The sequence below is a fragment of the Coregonus clupeaformis genome, unplaced genomic scaffold, assembly GCF_020615455.1.
Source record: "Coregonus clupeaformis isolate EN_2021a unplaced genomic scaffold, ASM2061545v1 scaf0106, whole genome shotgun sequence".
Taxonomy (NCBI): Eukaryota; Metazoa; Chordata; class Actinopteri; order Salmoniformes; family Salmonidae; genus Coregonus; species Coregonus clupeaformis.
Genome location: NW_025533561.1, coordinates 730285 through 742500, shown reverse-complemented (window position 1 = coordinate 742500; position 12216 = coordinate 730285). Strand labels below are relative to the sequence as shown.

Below are 12216 nucleotides of genomic sequence, written 5' to 3'. Positions count from 1 at the left end.
ACTTACAGTTAGTGCATTCATCTTAAGATAGCTAGGTTAGACAACCACATTTCACAGTCATAGTAAGTACATTTTTCCTCAATAAAGTAGTAATCAGCAAAGTAGATGCTAGTAGGAAATTACAAGTGTGAGTGTTTTAAAATATATACTGTATATATATTATTGGCCATGTATAAGTGTGTTTTCACCTTGGTTAGGGCTGTTGACTGAAGCAAACTACCTAATGTATAGTGGATACCATCTCTTTATACTTGTATTGCCGAGGACAAATGGACAAAAGCACTATCATGAACTTTCTGTATCAATCACTCACTCACTGCATGAAGTCCATATAGAGGAAGTCTTTAATTATGTTGTTGTTGTTTTCCTGTGGGTTGGTTGGTTGGAGAGGAAATATTATTTACACAGCTTGCTGTTGTTTAAGTGGATTTGAGGAATATTTAGGCTTGACCGTTAAGAGGAAAGGACCACTGTCAATAACAGACTATCACGCCCTGGCTCTAGGGACTCTTTTATGTTGAGCCAGGGTGTGTAGAGTCTATGTTTTGTGTTCATTGTTTCAGTTTCTAGTTCATGTGTTTCTATGTTGGCCAGGGTGGTTCTCAATCAGAGGCAACGTGAATCAGCTGTTGCTTGTTGTCTCTGATTGGGAACCATACTTAGGCAGCCGTTTGGCACTTGTGTTTTGTGGGATCTTGTTCCGTGTTGGTTTGTGTATGTACCCAAGGACTTCACGTATCGTTTTGTTGTTTTTGTTCGTGTGGTGAATAATAATAAAATATGTTCGCATTCCACGCTGCGCATTGGTCCACTCCTTTTGACGATCGTGACACAGACTAAATAACATTATGTCAGTTCATCATCAAAGCAATCTTTTTTCAGTTGAATAATTCCATCAGTCTGCGCTGTGTGTTAATGTGTGTGTGTGTGTGTGTGTGTGTGTGTGTGTGTCTTGCGTTAATGCCGGGATAAAGCACAGACCTCATTCTCTGTCTTACTTCATAATTGATTGCTTGGCAACAAAGAGCAACCAGTGCTTACAAGTTCATTATGACTTTGGAAACTTCTGCGAGACTAATTTCAAAAGGTATACCACACCAACCATTTCTTTTGAATGTGAATTAGGACTTTTCTCAAGGCTCTTTATTCATTACATCAGCCATCTATTATAATTGATCCGTAAATCGTAATTATTTGGTGCACATTTATTACATTAGTTATGTCTAATAACAGGATATATCTTATCATAACATGAATACTTTTTGGCACGTTAATGCATTAGATCCTAAAAGGCCTTAATATAAAGCCTCTTACCTGCATCCAGATCAGTGGCCTATAGCCGTGCCACATACGTGTTTATCTCAGTGTTCTCAAAGACAGTGACAGGGTAGGGGTCAGCTGTGAACTCAGGAGCGTTATCATTGACATCTCCCACTGTTATCACCACATTAGCCTGGCAGTAACGCTGTCCTCCATCCTCCACTTGCACCACCAGACTGTACACATCCCTCTCCTCGCGGTCCAACGGCAACAGGGTTTTCAGCTGGCCTTCAGAGAACACACAGCACAGACAACTACGTCTCTTAGAAGGCTCCACTCTTAGAACATTTACTAGTAACATTTGGTGAACAATTTTCAACAAACATGATGATTATGTGTCTGACTCATATACAGTACCTGTGTCTGATTCAATGCTAAAGTAATCAGCTCCATCTCCAGAGAGAGTGTATGAGATCTGAGCGTTGGATTGGATGTCTGCATCAGTGGCAGAGACTCGCAGGACCAGCCTCCCTTCAGGAGTGTTCTCAGGGACTGTCTGGGCATGGAGAGCCTGTAGAGGAAGTCATGGACGTTACATGAAGTAAACAACTCTGTAAGAAACTCAACAAAATACATTGAAACTTTTGGACTTCGTATTACAAAGAACCTTCACAGGACTTCAAATTACAAAGAAACTTCACAGGACTTCATATTACAAAGAAACTTCACAGGACTTCATATTACAAATAAACTTCATAGGACTTCATATTACAAAGAAACTTCATAGGACGTCATATTACTGTAGGCCGTCGGTAGCAGTGACGTTCAGGAGGTAGCTGTCCCTCTCCTCCCTGTCCAGAGCTCTCCTCACCACCACCCTCCACTCCCCTGAGAGTGCTCCAGGCCAAACTGAGCCCGTGGATCACCTCCTGGGAGAGGCAAAGGAAATATGACATTCAGGGTAACAAACAATCTTGCAAAAGTATACAAAACTGATGTAAGCAACTGAAACATCCCTGTAAAATTCTGTAATTCAAAGACAATCTGTCCACTCAAGCCAGCCAGAGTACCTGTGATGAAACAGCAGATTGGCTTGTTGAGGTCTTCAGAGTCTCTGTCGGTGGTCCTCAGGACTGCTATGGCCCTGCTAGGAACGGGGATGTCCTCACTGACGCTGGCCCTGAACACCTCCTCCGTGAAGCGCATGGGATTGTCATTCACGTCCACCACTGTCACCTCCACTGTGGCAGTGGCATTCAGCCTCCCGTCATGCCCTCTGTCTGTAGCCAGTACTGCTACTGAGTACCGGTCCTGCTGCTCCCGGTCCAGCTCCTTCAGTGTTGTGACCCACCCTGACTCTCCATCCACAGCAAATATCCCCAGGACCTCTACAGAGTTTTGGTACTGGTCCAGACTGTATGTAACCTGGCCGTTCACTCCTGAGTCTAGATCAGTAGCCCTCACCTGAATCACTGAGGTTCCTCTAGGTAGGTTCTCAACAACAAATGATCTGTAAGAGTCCGATTCAAACTGTGGACTGTTATCGTTGACGTCCTGTACCTGAATATGGAGGTGGGCAGTAGTAATCACGTCAATGCCCTCTAGGTCGCCCTGTGCCTGCAGAGTCAGCCGGTACCATTTAGTGTATTCAAAGTCAAGACGTTTAGCTAGTTTGAGCTTCCCTGTGTCTGTGTTGACAACGAAGACTTGGTCTTGGTTGCTCTCAGGGGTACTGCCTTTAACAAGGTTGTATATCAAAGGCTGCTCACTCTCTTGGATGACATCAATCTCAGAACCTATAGGAAGGCCCTCACTGACTGACCATCTCTTCTGTAACTCAACTAGTTTTGGCACTGTCACCTCCTTGGGCAGTAGTCTGATGTATACTGGCACCACAGTTTGTTTAGGTGGATCTCCAGCGTCTTTAGCACTCACATAAAAGGAAAATAGGTCATTTTTATAAGTCGTAAAATTGTCTTTGGCGATTACATCACCATTGAGAGGATGTATGTCAAAACCTCCCACCTCAGATTCTACAGTGTATGTGATGTCAGCATTGCTGCCTTCGTCTGCGTCCACAGCAGTAACTCTGACTATGATAGTTCCTTCAGCGACATCCCTGGGAATATTGGCTTTGTATTCTGCTGCCCTGAACTGAGGAGCGTTATCGTTAACATCCGTCAGGATCACGTTGACAGTGGTGAAGCCTAGCTTTCCCCCTCCATCTGTAGCCATCAGACTAATAGAGATTAGGCTACTGATTACATTCTCTCTGTCTAAGATTTCCACAGTAAAAATCTCCCCATTTTCATTGATAGTGAATTTATCCTTTGCGACGTCATTGACTATGTAATATGTCACCTTGCCATACACTCCTGTATCTTTATCGGTAGCTGTGACTTGAGTGACCAACATGCCAACAGGGGAGTTCTCCAACAGCTCTATAACAGAGTCAGTGTGGGAGAAAGAGGGGCTGTGGAGGTTAGAAGTGATCACTGTGACCTGGACGTTACATCCACTACTATAAAGCCCATCAGACACAGAGACACTGAGGTTATACAGTGGCTCCATGTTCAGCTTGCGGTGGTTCGATATGACAATCTCTCCACTCCTTCCGTCTATGATGAAGCTGGAGTCCTCATTGCCAGAGAGTAGGGATTACTCCAGGCGGTCAGTGTCTGACAGGTCAGCATCAGAGGTCCTCACACAGGCTACAAAATGACCCCTTTCGGCCAGCTGGCTGACCATAGCCTTATACAGATGCTGAGTGAAGACTGGTGGGTTGTCATTGATGTCTGTCACTGAGATGATGACTGGGACCTCACTGGACTGGGCAGGGACACCCCCATCCACAGCTCTGACCACCAACCTATGTTGTGGTCCCACCTCATAGTCTAACAGGCCAGATGTCATGATCACCCCACTGTCTTGGTCAATGGTGAAGTAATCTGAGGAGCCACCCCCCTCCTCCACTAACTGGTAAAACAGCACTTTGTTGTTGCCTGAGTCTGAGTCTATGGCAGACACCTGTAACACTGACGAGTCAATGTCAGCCGACTCAGACACACTAGCCTCATATAACCTCTCTTTGAAAGTCGGTGCATTATCATTGACGTCCTCCAAGATAATGTCAAGGAAAACTTCAGAGTGAGCCCCTGTAAGTGAGTCTGAGGCTCGGATGCTAAGTCTGTATGCTGGGTGGGTCCAACGGCTGTACAACATGGAAGACACCAGTGATGAAACTAATGGAGAACTGACCTAAAGGGTCTCCCTCAGAGATGCTATAGACAGTCCTTAGTCCCTCTGAGGCTTTGGCCTGGATCTTCACAATAGAGGTGTCTACTGGAACATCCTCTGGTATAACTATGTCATAGGAGGATTTCTCAAACACAGGCACGGCTTTGCTCACCACCGTCACCGCCACCTCCACTGTCGCTGAGAGAGATAGGTCCCCTCTGTCTTTAGCGATGACGCTGATCGCAAACTTTTTGTCAACGTCTTTTGGGTGAATGGTCCTTTTGAGAGAGATTTCCCCTGAGGGGCTGATCTGAAAATATCCCCAGTCTTCTTTTAGCTGGTATTTGATCTCAGCATTCCTACCAGTGTCTTTATCCACTGTGGTTATCTGCCTGACAACTTGACCCACTGCTGAATCTATCTGCATCATTCTCATCTCTGAGGTGAATACGGACTGTAACATAGTTCACCATCTCCGCCATGTTGGTGGCCTGCACGGTCAGTCTGTATGAAGACACACTCTCATAGTCCAACAGCCTCTGAGTGACAACAACACCAGACGTTGGATTGATATCGAAGGCGTTGTTGACATTTCCCTCTCTGATCTGGTAGAGGACAGAAGAGTGACCGCAGGCAGAGACTAGAGTCACTAAGCTCCCTACAGGGGCTGTCTCACTGATAACAGCTGAGATCTCCTCCTCAGGGAACCTGGGCCTGGCGTTATCTGGCACAGTGACAGCTATACGTACTGTTGTCACCGCACTCAGTGGAGGCTCTCCTCTGTCTGACGCCTTTACAGCCAGCTCCAACTGACTCTTGTCATCACGATCAAGCTCCTTCGCCACTGTAATGGTCCCCAGGACTAGATCGATAGCAAACGAGTTGTCCTCGTTCCCTGTGAAGGGAAAACAGCAAAAGAGAAATTAGTAGCAGCATGGATTGTTATTCTACAGTCTGGTGTACTGTAGTTACTAATTAATAGTCAAAGACTAAAAAGTAATGGTACACAGAGTCATATTTTCAACAGTGTGGTAGGAACAGTACTGTACCTGACTCTATGATGTAGCTGATCTCTGCATTGCTTCCTCTGTCTCGGTCCTGAGCAGTAACTTGAAGTACAGCCGATCCCACAGCGGCTGACTCAAACACCTGGCCTGAGTACTGGGAGCTGGTGAACCAGGGGGTGTTATCATTGGTGTCCTCCACGTTAACTATCACTCTGACCAGGTTACGCTTTACAGGCACATCATCATCACGCACCTGGAAAACACATGGATCACAGGACTCATATAAAATACCATATATCTCACCTGGGTAGGTGCTACACTGTACAAGTTATTCCTACAGGCCTGTTTCTCAACCAAAACATCAACCAAGACATCCACACAGTGACACAGAAAGGCTTGTTTATCAGCTTGATTTGATCTGATTTGAAAGGCTTGTTTATCAGCTTGATCTGATTTGAAAGGCTTGTTTATCAGCTTGATCTGATTTGATAGGCTTGTTTATCAGCTTGATCTGATTTGAAAGGCTTGTTTATCAGCTTGATCTGATTTAAAATACTTGTTTATCAGCTTGATTTGCGTGTTATGAGTGATACATGACTCAATGTGCGTTCCAAATAATAGCACCCTCCTCCCTATATAGTGCACTATTTTTTGTGGGCCATGGTCAAAAGTAGTGCACTATAAAGGGAATAGCGTGCCATCTGGGACACAGATACGTTAGATACCTAGTGTTGTCTTACCATGACAGTGAGGGTGTGGCGGTAGATACCTAGTGTTGTCTTACCATGACAGTGAGGGTGTGGCGGTAGATACCTAGTGTTGTCTTACCATGACAGTGAGGGTGTGGCGGTAGATACCTAGTGTTGTCTTACCATGACAGTGAGGGTGTGGCGGTAGATACCTAGTGTTGTCTTACCATGACAGTGAGGGTGTGGCGGTAGATACCTAGTGTTGTCTTACCATGACAGTGAGGGTGTGGCGGTAGATACCTAGTGTTGTCTTACCATGACAGTGAGGGTGTGGCGGTAGATACCTAGTGTTGTCTTACCATGACAGTGAGGGTGTGGCGGTAGATACCTAGTGTTGTCTTACCATGACAGTGAGGGTGTGGCGGTAGATACCTAGTGTTGTCTTACCATGACAGTGAGGGTGTGGCGGTAGATACCTAGTGTTGTCTTACCATGACAGTGAGGGTGTGGCGGTAGATACCTAGTGTTGTCTTACCATGACAGTGAGGGTGTGGCGGTAGATACCTACTGTTGTCTTACCATGACAGTGAGGGTGTGGCGGTAGATACCTAGTGTTGTCTTACCATGACAGTGGGGGTGTGGCGGTAGATACCTAGTGTTGTCTTACCATGACAGTGGGGGGTGTGGCGGTAGATACCTAGTGTTGTCTTACCATGACAGTGAGGGTGTGGCGGTAGATACCTAGTGTTGTCTTACCATGACAGTGAGGGTGTGGCGGTAGATACCTAGTGTTGTCTTACCATGACAGTGGGGGTGTGGCGGTAGATACCTAGTGTTGTCTTACCATGACAGTGAGGGTGTGGCGGTAGATACCTAGTGTTGTCTCACCATGACAGTGAGGGTGTGGCGGTAGATACCTAGTGTTGTCTTACCATGACAGTGAGGGTGTGGCGGTAGATACCTAGTGTTGTCTTACCATGACAGTGAGGGTGTGGCGGTAGATACCTAGTGTTGTCTTACCATGACAGTGGGGGTGTGGCGGTAGATACCTAGTGTTGTCTTACCATGACAGTGAGGGTGTGGCGGTAGATACCTAGTGTTGTCTTACCATGACAGTGAGGGTGTGGCGGTAGATACCTAGTGTTGTCTTACCATGACAGTGGGGGGTGTGGCGGTAGATACCTAGTGTTGTCTTACCATGACAGTGAGGGTGTGGCGGTAGATACCTAGTGTTGTCTTACCATGACAGTGGGGGTGTGGCGGTAGATACCTAGTGTTGTCTTACCATGACAGTGAGGGTGTGGCGGTAGATACCTAGTGTTGTCTTACCATGACAGTGAGGGTGTGGCGGTAGATACCTAGTGTTGTCTTACCATGACAGTGAGGGTGTGGCGGTAGATACCTAGTGTTGTCTTACCATGACAGTGAGGGTGTGGCAGTAGATACCTAGTGTTGTCTTACCATGACAGTGAGGGTGTGTTTGTGCATGACCTCATGGTCCAGCGGTTCTGTGGTGTAGAGCTGTCCCGTTCCAGGGTCCAGCCTGAACCTCCTCTGGCTGAAGAGATCAGTGCTGCTCAGCAGAGTGAAGGATAGCTTGTTCCTCTGGTCTCTGTCTGTGGCACTGAGCTGCAGGATGCCTGTCTCTGGTACTGTGTCCTCTGGGATGCTGACCTCATACTGGGGCTGAGAGAACTGGGGCCGGTGGTTGTTGGTGTCAATCACTGTGATGAACACCTAGAAAAATGAAGACAGAGGCTGTGTATTTGTTGCACCAATTTTCAACATACTTCAAATTGAAAAGAGGCTGTTTGTTTCAAAATGCATTTAGTTACAACAGTATGCAAATCATGCATTGCTGTGTAAGTATTTGTTGCACCGATTTCCAACATCTTGCAAATTAACTTAACAGTAAGAGAGGGGGTTTCAAAGAGGGGGGCTTATCATTGTGGCCCAGGTGGCACAAAATAATCAAAGGTCTGACTGCACGGAGATGCTTGGGAACAATGGTTACAACGGGGGACCAGAGTGTTTGTGTCTCAGGTGAAGAGGGCGGATCTGATCTCCATCACCTAGGATTTAGTAGATTAATCAAATCTCACATTGTTGTCAATTTCTGCTCAAACTTGCATGCTTTCTCAATCAGCTGTAACTGTATGTGCACTCGTAAATCAGGTCCTTTCTTGAGTTGGGCTCTGGGATATAACAACCGTTGAGTATCTGATTTTATGGTGGATTGTGGAGGAGGGGGGTTGAGTGTGTTGGAGTATGTGAGTAGGTGCGTGTGTGTTTGTCCGGCATCTGTTGTGGGGGGGGTGGAGATGTTGGGGGGGTATGGGATGGACCACGGTAATTATTTGCTAGGATAATAATTGCTTGTCAATAAATTAAATGTAATACAATGGCAATCCGGGTTATATGTTAAAATCCCACGCATGAACTGCCGACATTATTACGCATATTAATTGATAATTATGGAAAATAAGATATGCAAGATATTTGAATAGATATATATTTTTAAATAGTTATATATAGAGGTGACAGCATTGGAAATGCTTTTGGCGGTTCATCTGCTTCTGTTTTGTGCGTGGCACTGTGTGCTGTTTTCGATGGATGGGTCCTGGCCTCTCGGGGCCCTGGGAATCCGGAGGGATGTGGGTGGGATGCCGATCACTGGGATGACGGCTCAACTTGGGATGGGGAGGGGCTTTAGCGGGGGAATTAGTGGAGAACAATTAGTAGCAATTGTCACTGGGATGACAATACTTAGTAGCAATGCAAATATCATGGTACAGCTATATGGACACTCAATCATTACGGTATTTTTTATTGGTAAATTTACAAACATATATAATGATAAATAGACTTCAAACTTGTATCTCATTATGGTGTATGGTGAAATAAGTATAGCCAGTTATAATTGTAATGGCTTAGCTGATAATAACAAAAGAAGAACAATATTTACATGGCTCAAAGAGAAGGAATATAATATCTATTGTTTACAGGAAACTCATTCAACAATTCTAGATGAAGTTGCGGGAAAAAAGGAATGGGGGGGCTAAATATACTTCTCCCATGGGCAAAGAAATTCAAAAGGGGTGATGATATTAATTAATAGTATTTTCGATCCGAATGTGCAAATTGTCCAAATAGATACGCAAGGAGGATGGATTATTTTAAATATGTTATTGGACAATAAACAGATATGGCTCATTAACATTTACGGACCAAATAATGATGATCCACACTTCTTTGACAATATATATAATAAATTATCAACCCTGCAAGCAATTCAAGACAATATTATTATGGTGGGGGATTATAATACTGTTTTAAATAGCTCAATGGACCGTAAAGGAAATCACACCACAAACAATCACCCACATGCTCTTAAGGAAATCGTGAATGTCATGGATACATTAGAACTAGTAGATATATGGAGGCTTAAATGTCCTGATCTAGTGAGATATACAGTGGGGAGAACAAGTATTTGATACACTGCCGATTTTTGCAGGTTTTCCTACTTACAAAGCATGTAGAGGTCTGTAATTGTTATCATAGGTACACTTCAACTGTGAGAGACGGAATCTAAAACAAAAATCCAGAAAATCACATTGTATGATTTTTAAGTAATTAATTTGCATTTTATTGCATGACATAAGTATTTGATCACCTACCAACCAGTAAGAATTCCAGCTCTCACAGACCTGTTAGTTTTTCTTTAAGAAGCCCTCCTGTTCTCCACTCATTACCTGTATTAACTGCACCTGTTTGAACTCGTTACCTGTATAAAAGACACCTGTCCACACACTCAATCAAACAGACTCCAACCTCTCCACAATGGCCAAGACCAGAGAGCTGTGTAAGGACATCAGGGATAAAATTGTTGACCTGCACAAGGCTGGGATGGGCTACAGGACAATAGGCAAGCAGCTTGGTGAGAAGGCAACAACTGTTGGCGCAATTATTAGAAAATGGAAGAAGTTCAAGATGACGGTCAATCACCCTCGGTCTGGGGCTCCATGCAAGATCTCACCTCGTGGGGCATCAATGATCATGAGGAAGGTGAGGGATCAGCCCAGAACTACACGGCAGGACCTGGTCAATGACCTGAAGAGAGCTGGGACCACAGTCTCAAAGAAAACCATTAGTAACACACTACGCCGTCATGGATTAAAATCCTGCAGCGCACGCAAGGTCCCCCTGCTCAAGCCAGCGTATGTCCAGGCCCGTCTGAAGTTTGCCAATGACCATCTGGATGATCCAGAGGAGGAATGGGAGAAGGTCATGTGGTCTGATGAGACAAAAATAGAGCTTTTTGGTCTAAACTCCACTTGCCGTGTTTGGAGGAAGAAGAAGGATGAGTACAACCCCAAGAACACCATCCCAACCGTGAAGCATGGAGGTGGAAACATCATTCTTTGGGGATGCTTTTCTGCAAAGGGGACAGGACGACTGCACCGTATTGAGGGGAGGATGGATGGGGCCATGTATCGCGAGATCTTGGCCAACAACCTCCTTCCCTCAGTAAGAGCATTGAATATGGGTCGTGGCTGGGTCTTTCAGCATGACAACGACCCGAAACACACAGCCAGGGCAACTAAGGAGTGGCTTTGTAAGAAGCATCTCAAGGTCCTGGAGTGGCCTAGCCAGTCTCCAGACCTGAACCCAATAGAACATCTTTGGAGGGAGCTAAAAGTCTGTATTGCCCAGCGACAGCCCCAAAACCTTTTTTTTTTTTTTTTTTTTTTTTCACCTTTATTTAACCAGGTAAGCCAGTTGAGAACAGGTTCTCATTTACAACTGCGACCTGGCCAAGACAAAGCAAAGTAGTGCAACAAAAACAACACAGAGTTACATATGGGGTAAAAAAAAAACAAAGTCAGAGATACAACAGAAAATATATATACAGTGTGTGCAAATGTAGCAAGTTATGGAGGTAAGGCAATAAATAGGCTATAGTGCAGAATAATTACAATAGTATTAACACTGGAATGCTAGATGTGCAAGAGATTATGTGCAAATAGAGATACTGGGGTGCAAAATAGCAAATTAAATAACAAGGGATGAGGTAGTTGGGTGGGCTAATTTCAGATGGGCTGTGTACAGGTGCAGTGATCGGTAAGGTGCTCTGACAACTGATGCTTAAAGTTATTGAGGGAGATAAGAGTCTCCAGCTTCAGAGATTTTTGCAATTCGTTCCAGTCATTGGCAGCAGAGAACTGGAAGGAATGGCGGCCAAAGGAGGTGTTGGCTTTGGGAATGACCAGTGAGATATACCTGCTGGAGCGCAGACTACGGGTGGGAGCTGCTATGGTGACCAATGAGCTAAGATAAGGCGGGGATTTGCCTAGCAGTGATTTATAGATGGCCTGGAGCCAGAGGGTTTGACGACGACCATGTAGTGAGGACCAGCCAACAAGAGCGTACAGGTCACAGTGGTGGGTAGTGTATGGGGCTTTGGAGACAAAACGGATGGCACTGTGATAGACTACATCCAATTTGCTGAGTAGAGTGTTGGAGGCTATTTTATAAATGACATCGCCGAAGTCAAGGATCGGTAGGATAGTCAGTTTTACGAGGGCATGTTTGGCAGCATGAGTGAAGGAGGCTTTGTTGCGAAATAGGAAGCCGATTCTAGATTTGACTTTGGATTGGAGATTCTTTATGTGAGTCTGGAAGTTGAGTTTACAGTCTAACCAGACACCTAGATATTTGTAGTTGTCCACATACTCTAGGTCAGACCCGTCGAGAGTGGTGATTCTAGTCGGGTGGGCGGGTGCTAGCAGCGTTCGATTGAAAAGCATGCATTTAGTTTTACTAGTGTTTAAGAGCAGTTGAAGGCTACTGAAGGATTGTTGTATGGCATTGAAGCTCGTTTGGAGGTTTGTTAACACAGTGTCCAATGAAGGGCCAGATGTATACAAAATGGTGTCGTCTGCGTAGAGGTGGATCTGAGAGTCACCAGCAGCAAGAGCGACATCATTGATATACACGGAGAAAAGTGTCGGCCCAAGAATTGA

The 12216-nt window shown here is 45.0% G+C and overlaps 1 protein-coding gene across 1 annotated transcript in view; it reads right to left on the bottom strand.

The window, feature by feature from the left end:
• Positions 1–12216, bottom strand: part of LOC121558065 (protocadherin Fat 1-like) — a 34060-nt gene that overhangs the window by 10005 nt on the left and 11839 nt on the right. The window contains 10 exon segments of the mRNA XM_045213363.1: positions 1315–1548; positions 1678–1831; positions 1934–1937; positions 2061–2148; positions 2151–2189; positions 2331–4462; positions 4464–4915; positions 4917–5392; positions 5547–5757; positions 7655–7930. Of these exon segments, the coding sequence (XP_045069298.1) occupies positions 1315–1548; positions 1678–1831; positions 1934–1937; positions 2061–2148; positions 2151–2189; positions 2331–4462; positions 4464–4915; positions 4917–5392; positions 5547–5757; positions 7655–7930 (4066 nt within the window).